We start from the raw sequence: 24,878 nt of genomic DNA, 5'->3' as shown, positions 1-24,878 counted from the left end.
TCTGTCCCCTTATAGCTTAATTGCAATACTTTCCCACTTTATTAGTTTCCAGATCCCATGCCAAGTGCTTTAAAAGGCAGGTAGGGGAGAATTCTCCGCTGGCCTGGCAGCCGGCCACCAGCCCCAGAATCTGTTGCTTGCCGTTTCAGAAAGGGATCAACATGGAAGGCATTTTTCTCAGCAGTCAAATTTACATATCACAGCCTTGCTGACTGTAGCAGAAATGAAGGCTCCAGAGTCCAGGGTAGGGGCCCAGCCATTGGAGGAGGAGTGAGAAAGAGGGAAGAGCTATTTTATTACTCAAGAATATAAACATTGTGAGTAATGAATAAAATCCGAAAGCAGTAAATCTGGGACTCCGGAGTTAGGTGTGTAACATGCCGGAGAACGATTTAAGCCTTCGCCTCTTCTGCAGAGGTGAGGCATGCGGACTGCTTTTCACAGCCCGAATTTCATTAAATGGCCTTTTAAGGGTTAGGATTACAAGAAGCCCAGTCCAGCTGGTTCATAACGATGATTTATGGCTGTGTTGCCGACTCCCTGACCCTCTGTACAGGGGGATCGAGAAAATACATAATTTGTTGCTCATTGCCCCGGGATCTGTCAGGGCTGCACCAGAAGCCATGTGGGCCGGGAGTCATGTGTCTGCTAAATGACTTTAGTGTAGCCCTGTCCTGGAAAACATGCAACTGGTATTCTGCCATGGAAATTGTTCTTAGTCACGACAGAAACATGGAGTTCTGAACTTGAAAGCCAGAATACCTGGGTTCTGAGACACAAGGATGATGTGATGAAACTTCTTGCTTGCTTTGTGGACACATCACCAGGAAAGACCAAACACTAGAAAAGGACATTGTGTTTAGCAAAGTAGAAGCTCAGCAGAAAGGAAGTGGAGCCTCCAGGAGAGGGTTTAACACAATATTTACAACAATGGGCTCAAATGTGCTAATGCTGTTGAAGATGGTGCCAGAACCAAGCAGTGTTTCCTTCTGTTACACATAAGGTTACCTTGGGTTAGGGCTGACTGGATGGAGACTAACAATAACACCACCAGCACTTTGAACCCTATCACTCACTACCTTCAGAACCTTCTGATCACTTTCTCTTCCTGAGTTCTAGTACTCTGCTACCTGTCAAGTAGGTTTATCAAGTTCATGGCTACCAATTAAATAGAAATAAAGCTCAAGAGAAGTGTCAAGAAATTGTATCCATTATTGCCACTGTTGTGAGGAATCTGAGGTACCAGTCAGTTCTCTCCCTTTTATCTCATTTCCCCATGAATGGGAGTAGGCCTTAACATCACCAAAACCGGAAGTCCTTACAGCTCACAAAACGGTGGCACTTAACTCTGACATTTTAGAGTGGTGCGATATTGGAGCTGGGAAGAGTCCTTGAGTTACAATCCAATTCCTGGCTAAAATGAAGAAAACTGAATCATCAGAGAGTGGACTCACCAGAGATAAACTAGCAAGTACGTAAAAGATAAGCTGAGTTTGTACTAGATACTCAAGTATTCTTCTTACCATCCAATAGGAAATGACAGTCCAGCCAGACCTTCCCAGCAGCTCTTTCTTCATCTGTAGCAGTGACGTGGTTCAAGGGACTTAGGAGTATCCAAGGGCAGAGGTTGTGAATGAAATCTCAGTTCCACTCCGTGTCTGTGGCGCCAATTCAGCAGAAATCATTTTCCTGTTTTTGCTTGTGACCTTTGCCTCACTGAGAAGAGAGTGGTGGTGATCGCACAAGAGTGTTGGAAGTCAAGGTCACTGTGATGAGGAATCCACTGAGTCTCATGCCTGCCCTCATTCTGCAAATGGGGAAGATGACTTTTTCAAGTTCACTCAATGGATGATAAGATTCCCAAATAGAGCCCCAAACACTGACTAAACTTGACTTCTAGTTCAGTGTTCTTCTCATTGCATACAAAGCCATATATGCATGATTTAAAAATGAAGAAGAATAAGAGAATTATGGACATAAACATCTGGAGCTCGTTATCTTGAAAGGTTACACAGGGTGAAAGTATAAACAGGTTCAAAAGGAGAATTAGATCATGCATGGTAGGAAAGAATGCTTGATGGGGAGTCAGAACACCTGGGTCTAATTTTTAGATACGAGTTAATTTGGACCTCAGTTTCTTCTAGATAGAATGGCCCCTTTCATTTCTGACCTGCCATGCTTCCCCTATTTTAATCTCTGCAGTGTGTTATCAAAGAACTCTTGGCCATATATATAGGGGATATTACCCATTTTACAGTAATACAGCTTTGAGAATTATCCTGCTCCTTGCATTCAAAACCTGCCCCAAGTTCATTCATCCATTTAGCTGGTAGTTTCTTATATCTGCTGTAGCAGGAAATGGCTAAACCAGGATGCAGGGCTGAACTGGACTTGGGCTATCACCGTCTAATACAAGACCACACTCAATATAATGTAAGGGGGGAAAGAGTAGCATTTATAAGCACTGTTACTGGGTGCTGTCGAGTTGATTCTGACATATAATCACTGCTTGTTTCTGAACAGAGTAGACACATAGTGTTCCAATTGCTGTCTTTATGGGAACAAGTTCTTTCTCCTGCAGAGCTGACTATTGAGATCTAAAAGCTCTTGCATATAGATTAAGAGTTGCTGTATAAATATTAGCACAGAAAGTAGTGATTATAACCACTACACCTGCTTGTCCCTAAGTTCAACTGACTTTTCACTCCTAGATTTCTGTCCTGCCCTTAGGTGTCGAGTCCTAAGGACCTTAACCAAACTCATGTCTTGATGCCTTCTCCAGTGTAAAGGACAATGAGAGCTTTTGAAAAGGAGTGTCCGGATATGTCTGTCTATTGCTTCCTTTGTGGTTGTGAACGTGCCCTCTGCTCTCTGAAAGGGCAAGTGTGGCTCTTCTCCCTGCCCTGTGAGGAAGTGTGAAAGGGACTTTTGTGGTGAGTGAAGGTTTGAACATTGCTGTTCCTGGGCTGTGGTTGAAACAAGGAAGTAGCCAGAGTTGCTCTGTGGAGTTAAGACAATGGCAACAGGCTCTGTGGTCTTAATGTCCCTTTGGGACGTGCATCCGTAAGATAGAATTGCTTTTCTGCTATTAGATGTCAAAGGATTTATTAAAAAGGAGCACTACATGGTTTAAAATTAGGGATGGAGTGAGTGGATCATTCATATTAACTTCTTTACATTCCAGAGCAAGTTTTCGAGTCTCTTCTGACAATCATTTTAATCTTTTTTTCTTTCTTATCTTTATAATGACCGTTTGCTCTCTTCTTCTGTAATGTCTTTGACACATCAAGGAAAATTGAAAGTTGTCAAAATTGATCTATTTCATCTTCAGTGATGGTCAATGGATCAAATCTATTCTTCAGATGATCTTTAATTTCTCTAAAGTCTGTGGAATATACTCAAGATCAAATTTTGGCTCTCATAAACCACTTAATTTTCTTCAAATTCATCTTGAACTTGCATATCAGTAATTGATGGTCTGTGCCACAGTCAGCCCCAGGCCTTGTTCTCACTGATCATATTGAGTTTCTCCACAGATGTTAATTCTTGTGAATCCCATCTGGTGAGGTCCAGTCATATAGTTGCTATATATGTTGTTGGATGGGGGTATTTTTCAGTGAATAAGTCATTCATTTTGCAAAATTCTGTCTTGTGATCTCTGGCTTCATTTCTTTCACTAGGGTTATATTTTCCAACCACTGATCCTTCTTTGTTCCCAACTTTCTCATTTTAATCACCATAGTTTATTGCAATTAGTAATACATTATGGTTGATCAGTTTCAGACTGCACAAAGTTGCTAGAATGATATTTCTTCATAATTTAACGTTAGTGGTTAATGTGCAAATTAAAATAACAGCTGTATTAGCCGATCTTCCTGGTAGTCATGGCTATATTGTCCTGATATCCATAGCTGTATTATCACTGACAGCACTGTAATTCAGGATGGATCTTGAAATGTTCTTTCAGATGATGAGTGTGGCACTGTTTCTCTTCGATTTGTCATTCCCATCATTTATAGACCATATGATTGTCTGATGCAAAAGGGCCAATACCACTTCACTTCAGCTCACTAGTGCTTGGAATACCAATCTTGATGTATTGTGTTTCAATTTTGAGAACTTCGAATTTTCCTAGATTGGTGCTTTGTACATTCTGTATTCTAATTATTAATGGATATTTGCAGCTGTTTCTTCTCAGTGCTGGAAACACTAATTTATCTATGGTAAGAAACTTGAGTAGGACGAGAAACCTTACTCTATATCATTAAGTTGACTCTGCTTTGAAGAGACAGCTCTTTCCCAGTTGTATTTGAAGTGTTTTCCAATCTGAGGGGCTCATCTGTAGGCACAGTTGTACACAAGACGAAACTGGGATTTTATAGATTATAACCCGAACAGTACATTGAACATTCTTCTGTGTTGTTCTGTATCTTGACAACACTGGTGTGGATGATGAGCCTTGATACTGCCTGACTTCCCTCTTGGTTTCTTTTCAGATTATCACAGGGGAATTCTACCGGATCTACTACCTGAAGGAGAAGTCCCGATCAACAATTCAGAATCCCTATGTGGCAGCGCTCTACAAGCAAGTGGGTTGCTTCCTCTTTGGCTGTGCCATCAGCCAGTCCTTCACAGACATTGCCAAAGTGTCCATAGGACGCTTGCGTCCTCACTTCCTGAGTGTCTGTAACCCGGATTTCAGCCAGATCAACTGCTCCCAGGGCTACATTCAGAACTACAGATGCAGAGGCGATGACAGCAAAATCCAGGAAGCCAGGTGAGACATCAGCTCCCAATTGCCACACTGCGCACCCCTTTGATGCCATGCAGTTAGGTGAACACAAATTACTATGGCTAGGTGCCAAACCTAGCAGATGGGCTTTGGTTTACATAGGCCAAAACTATGAACTTCATTCTTAAGGAGCTCACATATTTTCACAAACAAGCAATTATAGTGCGTGCATTTATTCATTTGCTTTTTTATGTTATTCATGCATTGATGGGTGACTGCTGTGTTTCAGGTCTTATGACCAACTACCTTTTGAGGTTAGCTATGGGTCACTTCTGACTCGACGGTACACAAGTAAGGATATAATAAAAATAAATGAGACGCAGTGCCCAGTCTCAAGGTCACAGTCTATGGAGCAGACATACATGAGTGAGGGATATGAATATGGTTTTTTCATGTACCCTTTCTTGCTCTTTTAGGAAATCCTTCTTCTCTGGACATGCGTCCTTCTCCATGTACACCATGCTGTATTTAGTGGTGAGTACCTTCCCTTTGATGGCAACAGTGCCCAGCTGCAGAGTGACTCTCTTCTGCACATTTCAGGATTATCAAGGCTTAGAATGGACTTCCTTGATAAACCTTAGTGGAGTAACTAGAGTCTAACCATAAGTAAGACTCAGCCTTTGGATTAGCAGTGCAACTCCCTGTGTTGGTACAGAAAGGCTCTAAAAATCAGCAGTACCTGAATTACATATGTTGGTTTGAGTTGTAAAAAAAATACATACACATATATATACATACATATACACATATTTGCACCGCTATTCCTATATACCTTCATAACAATGCTGTGAAGCCCACAATCCTTAACCCCATTTCTCAGACCTAGAGAGCAAAGCCCAGAGAAGTTAAATGTGGTATGTGTATGTTTGTGTGAGAGAGAGAGAAATGGTAGCCCATGATTGAGATTCACACATGCCTCACCCCAGGCTGCCGCCCTCCCCATGCCTGTGTCTGCTCTGATTTCCTGGACACTCAGCCAGTGCAGGTGAAGCGCCTTGCTCTCTGCTCCAGCTGCAGCACAGACAGCGGGCTGGTCTGTTTTTCTTTGTCAGTTAAATGTGGTCTTTCTTGCCTTTCCTCTACCCTTGAATGAGCTCCATGTGCCAAGGCACTTCCTGCCTTCAGCTGCTTTGCTGGAGTTCTGAGCAAGAAGGTGCCAGGAGGTCAGATGGAGCTTGGAAAAGTGTAAGCTGTTTGGAAAAAGACTGTTTGATTTCAGCTTCTTTCAAAAACATAATTAGGAATTGGGGAAAAAAATAATAAAGCCCACCAAAACAGCAGAGAGGTTTTGTTTCACTTTGTTTTTAACCCCCCTAGGCCTTTCAAAGTAGAGGGCTCTGGACTGCCCCTTTACCTAGGCTGCAGAGCTAAAGGTGGTCCTGTCTTAGGAACTCATTAAGCGAGGATTTTATTTATTCGTGAATAGCACTTCCCTTGATTCTCTTCTCAGTTTCATGTTTTGTCCTTAGGAAGGCTAATTTAGCAAAGATAACATAAGTTCCTGGTTTGTTTTTACCTATGCCTGGAAGCAATTTTGTAAACCATTTTGGTGTTTGGAAAAGGTGCTTAGCAGAGTCATATGACTATGTTTCTTTCATGTCCCTTCACTTTTTTTCCAAGAAAAAAACTCTAGATAATTTCAAAACCACACTGTGCACTCTGTCCCCCACAGCTGTCTCCACAGTGAAGGTACTGATTTGTTTTAGGGTGCTTCCATGGGTCAGGCACTGGTCTTGGGTTTACCTTAAAATATTTGCTTCTCTCAAAAACCCTTTCCTCTGATGGCAAAACAAAATTATGGACCAAATAAAAGTTCTGTAGACAATAAGGGACAGGAAAAAAGTATTTAAAGGCTGGTGTTTATGACTCTAGAATTGCTATCTAGTCTTTTCATTGTGCTCCAGCTACCCACCCCTGCCAAAAAGAAATAAAAATGAAAACCCCTTTTGTTATGAATAAATTGTATCCTCTAAAACATACGCTGTAAATCCCAACCTGTTTGTCTGTGGTTAAGAATCTCTGGTGACTTCGTTTATAACGAGTTGGGCTGTTAACCAAAATATTGGCAGATCAAATCCACCAACTGTTCCTCAGGAGAAATGCGGGCTGTCTTCCTGCATAGCAATTGGAAATCTGATGCTGCATCACCATCCACTGAAGGCAGTGGGTAGGCCTATGGTTAAAGCCCCATTTGGGAATGGATTGTCTTTGTTGTGCTAATGAGGCAGGATTAGTGTAGGGTGTGTTTTGACTCAGGGGGTGTTGTCCCTAGGAAGTTGTGCTGTTGCTAACTCAAAGGCAGGGTCTCTGGACACTGGCAGTTGGAATCTACAAGTGAAAGATAGGCTGTCTCCTTCTGTGCGCTTTACAGCCTCCAAAAACCAATACAGCGTTAGCTAGCAGTCTGTTATGGTGATGAGCTGAGTGAAGTTGAGTCTTTGGAGATACCTGTTGAACAAGCAAACGGCAATAGAGGAAGAGAGGGGCCAGGCCAGGTAAAGATGTTCATGTACCAAAAATTCAGAAGTGACAAGAACCTTCTTTGGAGAGAACAAACACTAGGTCTGGCCGCTAGGGAGCTCTGAGGTCATGGTTCATAGTAAGTTGTGCTGTTGATCCAAAGACAGTGCTTCTCTGGCAGTTCAGATCCACCAGCAGCTCTGACAAAGAGATGGGCAGCCTCCTCCCATGTCATTTATAGCCTCCGAAAAACCCGCTGGAAGGTCAACTATGAGGTGGTTCTGATTCGATGACAATGAGTTATTAGTAAAAAGCTGGCACCTAGAATTTGACAGTACATATTTTTACCAAAATTTTAGAAGATTAAATAAAAGGGTAAACTTCAGAAATCTTGGCTCCTAATTTCAATTTTACCTGAAGGGAGCTTGTATTTCTTCAGCTCTGCCTTGTTGTTAGGTACCATCGAGTCAGATCTAACCATAGCTGACCTTCAGGCAGATTTTCAGAGGCAGGTAATCGCACAGGAGGAGATTGGCCGTCTTTTGCCACTGAGCAGCTGGTGGATTCAAACCACATGCCTTTAGGTTTGCAGCACAGCCTCTTACCACTAGGCCAGATCTGCCTTAGTGTTGAAATGTTTCCTTTTCATGCCCAACATCAGTTCTTACCAGCTCTGATTATTGCAGGAACACTCTGTGAGGTGATGAGATGAGGAGAATTTGGATTAAAGTCTATTTACATCTTTCTTAGGGAGAAATAAGACATAGTGCTTTCATATTGCTGGGAAAATGGAAGGAAGGAGAGAAAGAAAGAGAGATTCTGTGTCTCCTTCATATGCCCCCTTGCCCTCGTTCACACCCCGCACACCAAGCACTCTCAGACACCCTTACGAATATACACGTGGCCTTCACAACTTACAGACACCTGCTTGTACACACATACACACAGCTCTATGATTATCTAAGCTCTAAACTTATCTTGCCTTAACACTTCTGAAACGAAGGATCAAATAATAAGTGCTCGTGGTCTCTGTGGGAGTTGGTTTAGATATGATATTGCACGGAGATCACAGGCCTTTTGCACAGAGCTCCATTGCCGTCTGCCTATCTGAGGTCAGTCATCAAAGGAGCTTTTAGACCTTCTCAGTGCTTTTATGTTGGCTTCAAGAAGGACTGAGAGTTGGGGGAATGTGTAGCCTCCCCACAGCCCACAGCGATGCAGCCTGTGACTTTACACTTTCCTGGAGCATTGGGGTGGGAGTTGGGGATCACATTTGAGCTGGCTGGGTATAGCATTGGCAATTTTTGCCTTTAGACTCAAACAGGGAATCAAATCTGACCATGCCGATTGATTACTGGCTGTGTGCCTGTGCATTGAGTTACTAAACTTTAGAGCGTCAATGAACTCAGCTTTAACGAGGAGATAGTTAGGTCTCCTTTGCAGAGAGGTTTCCATTATTTCCTGCTTGGACCCTACTTTCCCTTTCTGCCAAAAAAAAAAAAAAAAAAAGAGTGGCGTTGGAAGGTGTCAATTATTCAATTTCTGTAGTCCTTTTTCTTTCTTTTTTTTAAATCTCAATGAACACTTACTGACTAGTAGTCTATCTCCTTATTAAACAAAAGTCTTACACATGGTAACCATTACTCACATGTCAGTTTGTCAGCTGTGTTCCTGGCATGTTAGAAGCTGTGCCAAATACCAGCAGGTCACTCATGGTGGACGGGCTTCAGGGAAGCTTTCAGACTAAGAACTATAGGCTTACGGGGCAGGAGGTGGAGATAAAGAACTATTACAAATGTGGAAAGATGAGAAGAGACAAAGGTATTGCCTTATTACAGTGGGATTCAGAATGTACCTTCCACACTTAACAGCCATACCCACTCTTGGTTGCCATCCTGGAGCTGCCAATAGGGTTTAAGGGTGCTTGGTATTGATTTGCAGAATGGTTGGCTTAAAAGAATCTGTCCCCCCAACACCAAATTATCTCTGGGCATGGAAGTTTAAGAAGGAGATTAAGGCTTATTAGAAACTCATAATGTTAGTAAGAAAAGTCCCATATTGTGAATGGGCATAAACTCTTCTTCGGTGCCCTGAGTCTGTTCTGTACCCTGGAGGACCATGTCTGCATTGGCCCTGCACTTGCATGGCCAGGGATTGAGGCTACCTTGGATCTCTGGTAAAATGCCAATACCAGGGTAGACACCAATTCATTTAGCATCCCAGGAGTCTCCTCTGTGGTACCAGGCAGTATGCTTTCTTCTGCTGATAGTGTCAGTCAGACCTGAGCTCTGCCTCAAGGAACTTACCTATGCGTTCAACATCCGGCTTTTCAATATTTGACTGAATAACTGTTATTCACCAGGTACTGTGCTAGAGGTTGAGGTATTAGGGGTCATAGATAGGTAAGCATGTTCACAGCACTGGGGGAGTTCTCAAACCAAGAAACAGCAGACAGTGACTCTAGGGGGAGAGATAAAGGTTAAGTGATAGGTTATTTTGGAAGCTCAGAATTGAACACCCAAGCTGACTTGGCTTGATGGGTGTTAGACTAGAGAAGCTTCCAGCGGGCTTAGTTGTATGACAGTGGGAGAGACTGAAAGGATCCCACTGTGCAAGTGGAAAGGTCTAGTGAGTGGGGTGAGCTGTAAGCATTCGGTGTAGCTTTGATGGATGATAGGGAGCAGAGAGTGTACACCTGAGAGTTGAAAAGACATTTGAGATCCTGAGGCCCGGCCCTTGTTCTTCAGTTCAGAAGAGGCAGCAGCAAGTTGGCAGCAAGGCATTCCCTTGCCTGCTTGTGTCCATTCCCAGAACTCTCCACGTTGCCTTCCTCACCACCTTCAGCTGCTTTTTAAGGAAACTTTCCATGACCATCCTCTTTAAAATAACACCTCTTCCCTTTTGCCCTTCCCCCACCCCTCATCTGAAATTTTTTATACTGTTTGTTTGTCTCTCCTAGTTAAATTGTAAGCTCAGTGTGGGGAGGATTTTGTCTCCTTACTAACTGGTATTTCCATTTTCTAAAACAAGACAAGTGTGTAGTAGGTATTTGATGACTCGTTGAATGAGTGAACCTCAGGTACCCTGCACTCAGTCACACTCTGGATCATTGCAGTCAGGATCCACCTCCACCCCCCAGCCTATCTCCCCGTCACTCACTTGATTGACCCTGAAAAAGCTGTGTGGAACAGGGATGATTTTGTTGCCTGTTTACTGACCCGTGTACCTCTTGTCTTCACTATGCTGCGATATGAGAACTGTTTATGTGTCCAGTGCTGTTAAGTACCAAGGAAACTGGAAACTGGGAAGTGGCTGTGTTCTAACAGCCACATTCAAGCCTGTGGTTGTTAGTCATTGAGGTTTTGTTCGTGTTTAAATCCTGAAACAGTGGGGTCTGGTATGCCCATGAGGTGTAGTCTTTCCTCAGATCCTGGGAATCTGATAAAATGCCAATATAGGAGTAGGAGTAAGATTATTGTTGCCAAAAGGAATAAAACACCACATCAGATAGTTTTCCTCTTAATCCTTACCTTCACCATTCACCTGTCTATGTATCTACAGTTACACATCACTTCACATCCACACTACACTCTGTGAAATAGGACTTTAATGTGACCTGGATGCTGTATGAACCCATATTATAATATGGGTCTGTTTTGGGGTTTGGGGGTTTTCTTGCTTTGTTTGTTTGTTTGTTTAAGCATCTCAGGGAAGCTTTGTGCCTTAGCAGTGAGTATCTGCAGGCTGAAAGGGAGTCAGTCTTGTGTTTGGTCCACAGTCCACATCATTAGCAATATCTCCATGTCTGACCTCTTACTCATACCTAGAACTTCCTTGCATTTTCATTAGGCACATCGCTTTCAGTTGAAAAGATCCTTTAACAGCTTAGGTCATTTTCCCCAAGCAGTAACAGTCACTGACTTTCCACCTCCACCTTCTTTAATAGTCTTTTGTGTCACTTCCAAATGGATATTTCTTCTCTTCCTCTTGCTACAACTATCATTAGCACAGGTTTTGCTGTGCTTATAAGCCATCATGCACTTCACAGTAACATGCTCTAAAGAAAACTATTAAAAAGAGAGATAAGGCTCTATAACTCGAGAGAGGCGATACAGGAGATTGGACGCTGTTGCCTGTGAGTTGAGTAAACACTTATTTGGTAAACTCTTTAGCTAGAAAGCATGGTACAGTTTCATGCTATAAGGTCTGTTGGAATAGTGTGTAGCGTATTGGGCTACTAGCCAAAAGGTCAGCAGTTAGAGTCCGCCACCTGCTCTGTGGGAGAAAGATGAGCAGTCTCCTCCAGTAAATATTTACAGATTCAGAAAACCAGTGGAGGGAGGGTTTCTATAAGCTTGAAATCAACTAGACAGCAGTGGGTACTATTAGACACCTGGCAGCTCATTTGCTTTATATAGAAGAAGCAAGATACATACTGTGTGCAGGAAGCTGTTGTATTCAGTACATCGGGTTCTCCGGTTGCAATTTCAGAGATGCGACTGGAACTGTGGTGGTGTAGTAGTCCTTAGGAAATTCTAGCGCCTCTTTGGTTGTTCGAAACCACCAATCAGTGAGTGACAGGACCCCTCCTGTGTAATTTATGGCCTCTGAAAACACACTGGAGGGTCAGCTATGAGTCAGTTCCAACTTGAAGGCCATGAGTCTGGGGTTTTGTTTGACTGTTTTTGTTACTTGCGTTAACCTTACGGGATGCATGTGTGATAAGATGCTACCTGAATGGATGTTAAATAGCACGTGACTCCACATGAAGAAGTTGCTGTGTACCTGTTGTGTGCCAGAGCCTGTTGGAGGGCCTGGGGACACAGAAAGTGCTCACAATGTTCTAGGAAAAAAACAGAAAAATAAATAACTACAATACATTGAGGTGCAGGTTGTCCTTTAGTTCATGGCAGCCATGTGGCACCCTCAAATGACACTTTTTTAATTAATATTTTTTGTTGTGATTTTAATTAAAGTTACAGAAAAGTTGATTTATCATTCATTGTTGCACATTTTCCTCCCATTCCCCCAGTTGGCTCTTTAAAAAAAATTTTAAAAATCGCTCATTGTGGCATAATTTTTCCCTCCCTCTCTCCCTCCCCCAGTCCGCTTTGTTATGCACCTCTTATTGTGGACTGTTGTTATACAATTAATGTATAATCATATATTCGTTTTCTGTTTGTGGACAGACACTCAGTACAAAAGACCAATGCTTTGTCTGAGTGCACTAAATCCCTATGGGAACCAGGTGGTTCTAGGGCTAGAACGTCCGCTTGGAACGAAGCAAACCTTATTCATTGTAAAATGAGCAAGTGACATGGTTAGTTTTAGCCTATATTGCTTCAGCTGTGAGATGAGCACAAGAGTGTCTACCTCCTAAGATTATTACGACAGAGGCAGATAATCTGATTAAAAGCATTAGCAGAGGGGTAGTTTTCCTTCCTCTCCCTAAACATGACAGAAAACAAAATCCGAGTTCTTTCTTGAAGAGAAGGAAAATCGCCTGGACATCACCTAGACATTCACCCGAAGGACTGTTAGACCAGTTTCAGTATGTATCACTTAAAGTCCATGACATGTTCTGTGGAAAAGGGTGCTGTGTGATTTGGATATAGTGTGGATATCATTGTCAAGCACGTAAGCCCGCTTCCAGTTGGCCCCATCATGTTGCTGCCACTGTCAAGTCTCTGCGTGCAGGATCACTCACTGGTGGCAGAAGTGAGCAGGGAGGGAGGGAGTGGAGCGCGCCCTGCCCCACCTGCCGCTCTACCTGCCTCAGCAACAACAGTCACAGCCCAACCCCACCGCCCTTGCTGCCACCACTTGCCCCTGGAAAAGTCCCCACCCAGAGCCATGTCTCTGCCTCACCCTCCTCTATCCCACTTCTGGTCCAGTGCGGCCAGAGCCTGGGTTTGGGGTCCTTTATACCGCTTGAAAAAGGAAGGGGGGTGGGGGGTAATCACTGTCACCAAGTGGATCCCGACTCAAAGCAGGCTCAGGTTTCTGAGCCTATAAATCTTAACAGGAGGAGGTTGCCCATCTTTCTGCCTGAGAGCAGCTGGTGGGGTCAAACCACTGGAGACACATAGCTTCGTTCTGTGTAATAATGCAGCATACTACAGACTGCACCAGAGTGCCGTTGTTGTTGTTTATCGTCCAATTGGAATTGGCCCATAGCTGACCCTCCAGTGGGTTTTCAGAGGCAGTTAAGTGCACGTGAGGATTGGCAGATTTGAACCACATGTATTTGGGATCGCAGCCCGGGTTCTTACCACTAGGCCACCAGAGTGCCATTAGGAGAGGGGGAAAATAACCAAGAGGAGACCTGCTTTCCCTTTTAAAAATAAAAGAATAACTCATGAGGCCCTGAACATGTATGCATTTGGATGTTATCCAAATGGATGATAAGCAAAGCATGCTTGTACTGAAGTAGAAACAATCTTGGAATAACTTCCAGTCTTCAATGACTTCCCAGAGAGAAATTCTAGTTCTGTACCCACCTCGTAGGAGAGCCAGCAGGAACATGAGCCATAGTCAAATGGGAGCAGTTGTGGGGGAAATCAGAGCAGGGAGAATGTTTCTAACGGTGAGTGGGTGAGTGTCAGCAACCCGGACTGGCTTCCAGGAGGAAAAGAGGCAAGGACAGAGGAGAGGACAAAAGACTCCCTTTTCCCTCCTCACAGAGCTGTCCCAGGAGTGATGGAAATGAAGTGAGAGGACAGTGCAGACCTGTTTAACCAGTATGCAAATCATTAATGAAACACAAATGACTTTGCAAGGGAGAGTGAGTGTGACTGTGACTCACACAGCATCTGACTGCTGGCTGCGACCAGAGAAGGCAGCTTGAATTCAGTCACAGCTTTCTAAGGAGGTTTTGTTGGAATTCCACAGAACCTCTGTTTTGAAGCTCCAACCAGTGGGGAGAAGAAACTACATTTGTGGAGTATGTTCTATGCCAAAGGACCTTCACATACATTATTTTTAGTAGCAGACATAGACTGTGGTATAATGATCATCATATCCACAGTCACCAGGGGTGTGTTTTTGTTGTTGGATTTTTTTTTTTTATTTTTTGCAATTGGAAGCAAAATAATAGTATAAGAAAGAGACTTTAAGGTGACCTGGTGTCATGACAAGAGTCCAGAATGAAAGCTGCACAGTGGGGTGGGGTGGGGTTGTATAACACTGAAATAATTTTTTTTTTAACTTTTCAAAGAGAAAAGCGAACTGGGGGAAGAGGTGAGCAGTGAGGAAAGTGTGCAACAATGAATTAGTGGAAATCCAAAGTCTCTGTAAATTTTCATTAAAATTAATTTTTAAAAAGACAGGAGAATCTGTGCACGCAATCTTAGAGAAGAGGTAAATAAATACTATTAAAAATGTGAATGTTTTCAAGAGCTATTTAAAAAAAAAAGGTGACCTGGTGTAGAGAAGTGAATTAGGTTTTCTGGTTTTGTTAGTTTGCTTGTCCAATTCCTCTCACTCATTTCAGTTTGTTTAGGACTTAGCTGAAATCCTTGTAGGGATTCTGATTCAGGAGAAGTCTCCTTGGTCTTTTGGTTCAGATGATTCAGTAGCAAGATTTTCACCTCCCACGTGGGACATGCAGGTTCATTTCCTGGCCAGTGACCCTCAAGTACAGCCTCCACCCAGTGGAGGCTTGTGTGTTGCTGTGATGTATTTTGACAGAGCTTCCAGATTCAGACAAGAGGAAGAAAGCCCTGGTGATTTACATCTGAAAATCAGCTGATAACCGTGCCCCCCCACACACACACACACCCAGTAGATTACAACAGTATTATCTTCAGACTGTAAAGGTGATGTGTTTGACTTCATTGGGTCTGAAGTTTGCATGCGTCAGGGGCTGATTTGACAACAGTGAACAACCTCAGAGCATTCAGAATGCACTCACTGATCCAAGAGAAGTCTAGATGTCAAACGCCCTCCACTTTACAGCAACAGAATAATTAAAAGGTAAACAAAAGCCACTTCCCATTCTGGCATGCAGTGATTTGTATAAATATTATTTACTGGCAAAATCCGATCTATTTCGCAGTTATTGGTATGGGATAGCATGTGAATTATCAGATCCTTGGGTTAATTTCAAAGCCTACGACCACAAGTTTACTTTTCAAACACAGTGTAGCCACTGAACAAGAGGGGGTTATGCCACTTCTTGCGCTGGTAACTTGTTTTGGTGAAATGGCTGAGTAAATCTACTAAAGCTCAAGGGTAACCTTGATTTCTGGAATGTGGATTTCTGGAATGTGGTGGATGCCTTCTGCATGCCAGGAGGAGTAGCGGGAATATTGTCTCATTTGAGCCTATCAGCACTGACCTGGAGATAAGCTTATCTCTATTTTATAGATGCTTAGAGAAGTTAAGCCACTCCCTAACTTTATACATGATAAGTAGAAGAGCCAAGCCTGGAATTGGGGCTGTGTCATTGGGGAAAGGAACATGGCTTGCCTTTGGTGACTACAATCCCATGTCAAACTGCTTCCCAAATGCATTCTTTTCTCATGGCCCCCTACTCTTCTTTCTCATTCATAGCCACTCCCTTCCTGAAGCTATTCTGATGACTGTCCTCTTCCTCTCTCTCCAAGTTCCTCTTAAATATTTAGGGGTTGATTGTTTTTTGTGTGTTGGTTGGTTTGGTGTTTGTTTGTTTGTTTTTTGTTGGGTTGTTTTTGTTTTGTTTGTTTTTTCTCATATTAAACTCCAGCCTTAAGTAGCAGAATTAGTGGAAGGGGAGATGTCTGCCTTGTCTGGTTGGGAAACCCACCCTTCCTCTGCTCCACCCTGATTCCCAAGACCCTTAACCATGGGCTGGGGGTTGAGGGAGGAGGCTTAGATTGTGAAGAAATGTTTTCTGAAGACCTGAACCGGCAAGGGAAAGAAAAATATCTCAGTGCTGCTGGGCTCAAATAAAAAAATAAATAAATAACTGGAGAATAAAATCATCGCTCATTGACAAAGGAGCCCTGGGAGCACAGTAGTTATGTGCTTGGTTGCTAACGAAAAGGCTAGCAGTGCAAATTGAGCCAGTGGTTCTCCAGGAGAAAGACCTGGTGATCTGTTTCCTCGGGATTGCAGCCAAAACAGACCTTCTAGGGCAGTTCTTACGTTGGCATCAACTCAACAGCACCCGGCAACATCAGCAATTTGTTAAGGGTGCCAGGCACTTGATCTAGAGATCTACATCAAAACCCTGAAAAATAGTGGTTTTGAAGCCCATTTTATAAAAGAAAAATACCACAGAGTCTTAGTGAGGTTTTTCTGATTAAAGTGTATGCTTTCTCTTACCAACACCACCCAGCTCCGTTGGAGCAAACCCAGACTAGTGGATGTGTTCCGAATGGAATAGTCCTGCGCCTTGATCTCACCATTGCCCTGCCGACTTGCTGAGTACAAGTTAGACCAGCATCATCTCCGTTCTCGCTCCCAGAAAAAAAAAGGGGGTCTTTTGATACATGGTGGCAATCTACTGCCTTCCCATTTATTGAGAATTTCAGTAGAAATGAGGAGTCATCTTTGGCTTAAGCTTTGATCTTTTGTGTGATTTTTTAATATTGTTTCTAATGACCCTGACTTGCCCAGTGCTCTTGAAAAGCAGCCACGTCATTATTATTATTTTATAAATACTGAGTGCCTTGCTTCAAAACATAACATCTCTCAAGAATGCCTACAGCAGTATCTCCCTGTCATGATTCAGTAGCTAAGTGTTCTGTAACAGTGAATGACTTAAGGCCAAATAAGTCCATCTTCTACAGGATTTCTCAGAACCAATCAGCCTTGGATCAATGTAAATGGCCAAACTAAAAATTTAGTACAGACCATTTATCAGTTTGCTTTTGGTGGGTTTGATTTGGTTTGGTTTGGTTTTTGCAAGCCCTTAGTATTCCTTGGAATGCTTTGGAGACACTGGCCTTCTGAATAAAGGTCAAGTCCTTTGGTTGACATTTTCCTGATCTGGCTCCTACTTGCCTCTCCAGCCCTGTTTCTCATCACCCCTCATACTCTGCCTTTTCCAGCGAGACTAAGCTACTTGCTCTTGGGAACTGGAGTCGCTGCCTCTACACCATGGCTCCTCCTGCACTGTGCACAGACCCTCACTACTATCCTCTTTAATGCCCAGCAAACACCTGTTCATCTCCTAGATTGACCCCTTAGCAACTGACATTGACCCTACAGCTTCCTCTGCACTCTTACTCATTGCTCTACAGTTGGAACTGACTCATAGCTGACACTCCAGTGGATTTCTGAGTCTGTTAGTTGTACGGGAAGAGATTCCCATCTTTCTCCCTCAGAACCATTGGTGGGTTTGAAGCACCACAGAGATGTGGCCTTTGGGTATGTAGCACAGTTCCCGATGGACTACACCACCAAAGCTCCCTTCCCTGAAGCATGTGAAGCACTACAGTGTGCTCACCTGTCTTCATATATTCCCCAACTGGATGCACCAAGGGCAGGAATGATGGCTTGTTGTTTTTAAGTCTGTAACTTTTTATTTATAAATTTAATATTCGTATAAATTCAGTTTTAGGTCTCTGTATTGTCGTTGCCCTTTGTATACTTTATTTCATAAAAGCTCTGTTTAGATTTTAGTAAATTAATTACTATTTCTTTAATCATCTTGTTATGAGTGTTTCCTTTTCCCTTTTAGGTTTTAGGTTTTTAATTAGCTTTGTTTGTATCAGAAGGATCCCTGGTAAGGTGGGGTGTTATGAGTTACACTAATTCAAGATTCCCTGGTTCAAATCCACCAGTTGCTCTTGAGAGAAATATGAGGCAGGTTCCTCCTGTAAAGATTGACAACCTTGAAAACTCAATGGAGGTAGCCATGAATTAGAATTGACTCAGTGGCAGTGGATTCTGGATTTTTTAAATATTAGCGTCTGAGGAAAGTGTTGATTTTTTTTTTTTTTTTTATCATTCTTAGTAGCTTCCAACAACAGAAATCAATGTTATCTTTCCCCCCATTGTTACTCTTAGATTTTCCTGTAGTACATTAGTACAATTTCAAAACAATTAATTATAAAATGGCCCAAATTTTTAAAAAATAGTTTCCCAAAAAGCTGAAGATTCAGTGCTGTTGACTGACCCAGTGCAACCAGGAGTCAGTGATTCTGTGATCTTCCATTCTTTTTGTCTCAAGAGCAATGAACACTTACTCTTTCCTAGCCGCCAAAAGGAAGGTGTCCATTTGTCTCAGGAAGGGCCCCATCACGCCTTTGCCACTGTACCAAGTCTATCTTTAGACCCCCAGACCCCTCCCCTCTGCTCTCTTCCCCTTTCTCCTGGCCTCTCCTTTGATTTGTAGTCGGAAGTTCCTTGCCTCTTCCTTCTCATTCCCCAAGTTCCCACAGGAACCTGGGAAGTAGGTTGTGCCCAGAGGAGGTTAGAACGGAAACAGCAGCAAGATAACTCCAAGTGGACAATGCCCAGTTGACGTCATTTCACTTCTTTACTTGCGTCGGGAGTGTTGTGCTGGGGGTCCCCCACACACCCACCACCTTTTTCTTCAGGTTAATCTTCTGCCTCACCCAGTTCAGCATCTGTCAACTTTTATTTGAGAGTTCTCTGGCATTGTCTTGTTGGTTTATGTGTTTCCTTATATTCTTATTTGAAATCCAAAGATCTATAGAAATGGTATAGAAACCAGCTCTTCAATAGTATCACTGTCCTTTGAGGCAAAGGCAGCATAACTTTTCTTTTTTTTTTTAAAAAAAAAGATTCATTTTATATTGGTTTGTATATAAAAATCATATACACACACACACACATTGTGTTTCACAGTATCCTTCATATTGTTTTTCATACAACCATCCCTATACATTGTATTTTATAAAATTAATCCTCATTGAACTATCTCCACCATTACCTCGTCTTTCCAGATTACCACCAGATTTTTCCCATTTCCTTTACCTTTTCTGTCTGCCCACAAAATTGTACGGCCCTGTGATTTCCTCCTTGCCCATCCTCACCCCTCTACTCCCATCCCTTCCTTGCTTGGATCTCCATGCATGGCTTACTAGGTATCCCTTCAATTTTTACAATAATCTTATGCAGTATTTGTCATTATGAGACTGAGTTAGTTCACTCAGCATCAGCATAACTTTTTAAGTGTTGTGATAACCACCCTTTACATTTGTGTCATGCTTTTTATTCCTATGGTAATTTTGAGAGGCAGGTGGTACAAAGGTTGTGCCCTTAATTCTAGGTAGAGTTTCTTTCAGAACCTCCCATTCGTTAATTCCAATTCCCTGGATGATACAGAGGGTTAATGCACTCAGCAGCTCACTGAAAGATTGAAGTTTTAAGTTCTACCAGAGACACCTTCAAAGAAAAGCTTGGGCATCTACTTCCCCAAAAATTGGCCATTGATAATGCTATAGTCAATTATAATTAATATTATAAAATAAAATATCTGTGAATGAAAAGCCAATATGATTTATAAACTTTGATACAAATAAAAAGGGAAAAAATGAATTGTAGTTATACATTCACAAGCACTATCTATGCATTCTCTAAAAATAAATACAGGATCCTGGATGAGATTGATTGACTCAGTGAGTGGGGTGACGAGGGCAGGGTGTCAGAGACAATGAAGTTGGCTCAGGATAGAGCAGGGTTCAGGGCTTCATAGGGTCGTTGTGAGTTGCAAGGAACTCGATGGCACATAACACCACCACCATACATGGGGGGGAAAAAACCCAAAATGCTATGGAACAAACAATTGTAGTTTGAGTCACATGAGGTCACATGAGTTAGAAATGATTCTGTGACTGTTTTTCGTGTGTTCGCTTTATGAGCCATGAAGTCTGCTGCAGCCATTCATCTGTACCATTTCTCTTGACCCTCCTTGGGTAACATATTTTCTAGTATGAGAATTAAGGCTCAGAGTGAGTTTCATTAAGGGACTTGGGGTCATATCGGAGTTAAATGCCCCTATAGCATACCCTCAAGGTCCCAGTGGTTCCATTTGGCTGAAGCAAAGCGTGTGTGGTCCAGTGGGTGCTCCAGTGCGGGTGTATGGCCTGCCACTTACAGTCTCCTTTTCTCTCCTCCCTCCAGCTGTACCTGCAGGCCCGCTTCACTTGGCGAGGTGCCCGCCTGCTCCGGCCCCTCCTGCAGTTCACGCTGCTCATGATGGCCTTCTACACGGGCCTGTCACGCATCTCTGACCACAAGCACCATCCCAGTGATGTCCTGGCAGGATTCGTTCAAGGGGCCCTGGTGGCCTGCTGCATAGTAAGTAGCATTTTGTCCTCATTACACCAGCCCAGTCTGAGACTGCTTCCTTGTTAAATGTTTCCGGCTCAGTGACCAGATCCAGAGCGCTCTCAGTCCTGTTCCCTGCTTGGCCATCTCAGAGCCTCTCCAGTAAAGTAAGAAACATTCCCGTCTCTTCCCATCCTGTGGCTGAGCAGCAAGCATGGTCTGTAAACTGGACTCACAGATTATTGGAATTGGAAGGAATTTTAGATATTGTCTAACACCCTCATTGCATAAATGAGGAAATGTAAGCTGAGAGAGGGGAAAAAACTTGCTGAGGTCATGTGGCAAGTTACCAGAAGGGCCTGGATCTCTTGCCTCATCTGGTGCTCAGTGCTGTTTTGACAGACACATTTGATTCAGCTGTCTCAACTCCTTGCAGAAAATGCATCTTTCCCTCTGTGACCTTCACGGTATCTTGGTCAGACCCTAACTCTGTATGGAGTGAGGATGGACTTTCTGTAGATTGAGGACCTTGCATAGCTAATCACAGAACTTCTAAAGATGGAACTGTGTTCTGACACATCCCAGGTGGATGAGCCACCCTTTGTTGTTGTTAAGTGCTATCAAGTTCAGTTTGACTCAGTGACCCTGCCAAGAATGGTTCTGAACTCTGTCCTATCCTGTTGCCATCCTCATCATCTCTTGACATACTTGGCTGTATTCATGATATCAGTCCTTGCGGTTAAAGGTTTTCCTCTCTTCTGCTGCCCTTTCTAAGGAATGGTCCATCATAACCACAACCCAAAATACGTGAGGAAAAGCTTCACCATCCTTGCCTCTAAGGAGCACTCTGGCGCACTTTCTCCAGGACATCTCTTTATTCTTTATTTCTGACTTCCTGTGAGTGATTACCACCTCTCTGAGCCTCCATTTCCCTAGTCACCTCACTTTTTCCTATTTTCTAAAACTTTTGAGGCTTTTCCCTACAAACATAGCTGAACACTTTCTTTGACGTCATCCTGACCCGGGCCCACTAAGAGACACTCTCAGTCTGTCTGGGATCTCTGAAAACAATGGCTGGTTGCTTTCAGACCACACTTGTTGGTTGCATTGTTACTAGTATAATTCTTGCTTATTCACAGTAAGGATTAGGAACAGGAGAGAGCTCTTAACCAGGTCCTAGTTCTTGTTCTGATTTCCAAGGCGGGCTACAGCACATGCCTCTGTATAGCAACCTCTCCCCACTTGCTTTTATTATAGAAAACATACTCGCTGCCAACAAGTCAGTTCCAGCTCATGACATCCACTCACTTGGTTTCGCAGGCTGAGCATCCTTCCGAGAGGAGACTACTCCTCTTCCTCCCTTGAAATGCCTGATGGGATTTAACTGCTGATCTTTTGGTTCATGGCTCAACCGAGTCGCATATTACACTAGGGCCCCTTCTTCCTCTGTCATGACACTGATCATTTTCTAGTGAGATGTTTCTGTGCTGCCCTTTTGACTGTAATTTCTTGGGAACCAGGACCATTTGTTATTCTGTCTGTTTCACAAGGTCTCTCAGGAATCTAGTTCTCAAGTAAGCACAGGCTCCTTTGGTAAACAAAAACCTGGGGTTAATGAGTTGACCAGCCTTCTCTTGCAGATAGCAGAGGGGGCATTCTCTTGATGGTGTGGAGATGCATAAGTCACAGTCCTTGCTCTCAAACAAATCCCTTCCCAATCTAGCTGCTCACACTGTCAGACAAAGAACAGGAACCACAATATGAGGCAGCCCCTCAGAAATCACCTATGCTGGGTGCTCTCTGGCAGGCAGGGGGCTCTCAGGTCAAGAAGAGAGGGAGAGAGTTGGGGGTGATCAAAATGGGTACCTAGAAGAAAGTCACATCTGAACTGCATGCCAGCCTCTGCATGGGAACTCTAGCGGAAGGGATGGCTATTTGGATGGCTTTTGTCGTTTCTTTCTTTCCTTTTTGTCAAAGACAGAAAAGTTGAGGAAGCCAAGCCTTAATGAGAGCAGCTGTCACTGACTCGCTTGTTCCCCAGTGACTGGCCCTTTAACGCAAAGTGGCAGCAAGGGGGATGGGCGTTTGCAGTGGAAGGTAACCCTTTGCTGACTGTGCCCTTCTGCGCTTTGCTCTCAGCAGGAGGACAACACACAGAGCCTGCTCTTGTGTTTCCTTCTTGGCGCCACTGCCCTAATTGGAGTCTCTGTACCCCCTATTAAAAAACATTAAAAGGTGGGAGATCCTTTGTAGCCTTCCTTTCTTTTATGTCTTAGAGACCTGGCCCAAGTATCCTGGAGGACGAAGCCTTCTTTTCTCAAAGAGACCCAAGATCTGACTTTCATTCTCTTTGGCTCTGAGCAAACAAGAGCACAGAAAAAGAGTTTGGTCCTAGCATTTAGAAAGCAGCTATCATCTGCGGCAACAGTTCAGCCGCTCTACCTCTTACATCCTTTTAGCCGTGCAAAGCCGTTTTATGTAGCCATTTTACAGATGAAGTAGCTGAGGCTTGGAGAGATGAGTAACGTCTGTCCAGGTCATAGAGCTAGTAGACATTGATTCCAGGCTTTGCCCTCTGCACTTTGTACAGAGAAAGATGACCGAAGCTGAAGGGCAGCCAGAGTTAACCTGAGGCAGAAGCAGCACAGGCAGCTGCTTAGGTTATAATTTATGGGTGTCACAGAGTCCTTCCCAGCCCTTTGGTCTGAGACAGTCATTCCTTTGAGTTTGAAAGCCTGTTACACAATACAGAGATGGTTTAGAGAGGGTTGATAAATATCTTCCCCTGATTTTTGCCCACTCAGCTGTATACGTGTAAAGGCAAGGACGCTACTGTTTTTATCGTTTGTCTCCAGTGTCTGACACCTTAGCCTGGCACAGCGGGAGCCCATGGCCAGCCTGGCATTGGCTCCCAGCACTGAGTGTGGCACTGAGAAGCCCGAACGAGGATGTAGCTGGGAGCTGTGGCCGATCAAGCCTAGTAATACTCAGTATGTCAAAAGGAAGGCAGTCGGACCTTTCCCATTGATAGCACCCAGGGTGCTGTGGTTCTCTATTTGATTGTGAAGGAGACTGAAGCCAAGTTGGGGAACTAGAGATGAGTAGTCCATGAGGGTAATCAGCGGGCCTTTCCAGGACCCAGAGTGCTAAGAGAGAAGACGTGTGAAGAAGATGACAAAGAGCTGCCTCACAGGTTTTCAACCTTGTCAAAGGTTTTCCTCACGTTGTGCACTGGAGCTCTCTGCAGCCCAGGCAGAGACCTGTGGCCTCTGCTCTGCTTGTAACACTGGCAGAATTTCCATGAATGAAGGCTGCCTGCCTCAGTAAATCCCAGGGCCAAAAACCAAGCTCTTTCCCCCTTAGACTATGACGTATTGAATGGTTCTGGAAATGTAAAGATATCTTCTGGGATTAACAGCACCAAGAAAGAGTCAGCGCAGTATGGGGTGTAAAGATTACGACCCAGAGTGCTTGGAAACGTGTAGTCTTTTCCCACTATTGCACAACCTCTATGGGTCCGCCTCAATAACATAATAGAAATAATCATCACTAGTGTTCATTGAGGACTTAACTGTGTGCTAGCTGCAGAGTTTGACCTCTGTACAGGTCATTTTTAGTCCTCTTAAAATCCTCTACTGAAGATTCCGTAATTGTCCTCATTGTTAAAGAAACACAGGTTAAGAAGTCATATGGAGAGAAGGTGTTAACCATTTGGCCCCAACAACCCAACACACAGCAAGGACTCTAGGCCCAAGCTTCTTTTGAGCACCTCGTCTCCTGACTCCTCTCCACGCCCCCCTCCACCTCTAGGCATCGATAATTTTCCCCATAATCAGAGCTCCTGTCTTAGAAATTGGTTCCCTTTCTCTGCCTGGTCCATTTAATGGAGCTTGGTTTCCATGTCTTCTTATCTCCGATGACACTTTCTGGATTTGTACCCTATACCCCACAGCTGAAGTAACAAATTAGCACCAACTGTAGTAGCTTAAAACAGTGTAGATTATTAGAGTTTTCTAGGTCAGGAGTCTCATCTCTTGGGGTTAAAATAAAGGCAAATTGGCATGCCACTTTGGCTGTGGGGATTCTGTAATTGTTGCCTTTTCTAGCATCCAGAGATGGGTGTCCCCAAGTGCCACAAATAACTAGTAGTTAAACACTCAATTTCTAGCTGAAAGGTTGTCCATATGAACCCACCTGGAGTCTTCTCCATGGTTCAAATCCACCAGCTGTTCTTCCAGAGAAGGATGGGCAATCTCCTGTGTGATTCACTGTCTCTGTGAACCTGCTGGAGGGTCACCTAAGGGTGGTTTTGACTTGACAGCACACAACAGCAACAACGCAGTGTCTTCTCAGATGATAGGCCTGGCCATCTGCTTCCAAAACATTCATCTTGAAAACCTGG

The 24,878-nt window shown here is 43.5% G+C and overlaps 1 protein-coding gene across 1 annotated transcript in view; it reads left to right on the top strand.

The window, feature by feature from the left end:
- PPAP2B (phosphatidic acid phosphatase type 2B) overlaps positions 1-24,878 on the top strand; it is a 107,024-nt gene that overhangs the window by 70,201 nt on the left and 11,945 nt on the right. The window contains exons 3-5 of the mRNA XM_006879726.1: positions 4,497-4,777; positions 5,209-5,266; positions 20,330-20,506. Coding sequence (XP_006879788.1) covers positions 4,497-4,777; positions 5,209-5,266; positions 20,330-20,506 — 516 coding nt within the window. The remainder of the gene's footprint in view (positions 1-4,496; positions 4,778-5,208; positions 5,267-20,329; positions 20,507-24,878) is intronic.

Source organism: Elephantulus edwardii, unplaced genomic scaffold, assembly GCF_000299155.1.
Source record: "Elephantulus edwardii isolate Elephantulus edwardi_28Jun2011 unplaced genomic scaffold, EleEdw1.0 scaffold00005, whole genome shotgun sequence".
In the NCBI taxonomy this organism is placed as follows: Eukaryota; Metazoa; Chordata; class Mammalia; order Macroscelidea; family Macroscelididae; genus Elephantulus; species Elephantulus edwardii.
Note: the sequence above shows the minus strand (reverse complement) of the source record. Positions and strands in the feature narration are given on the sequence as shown.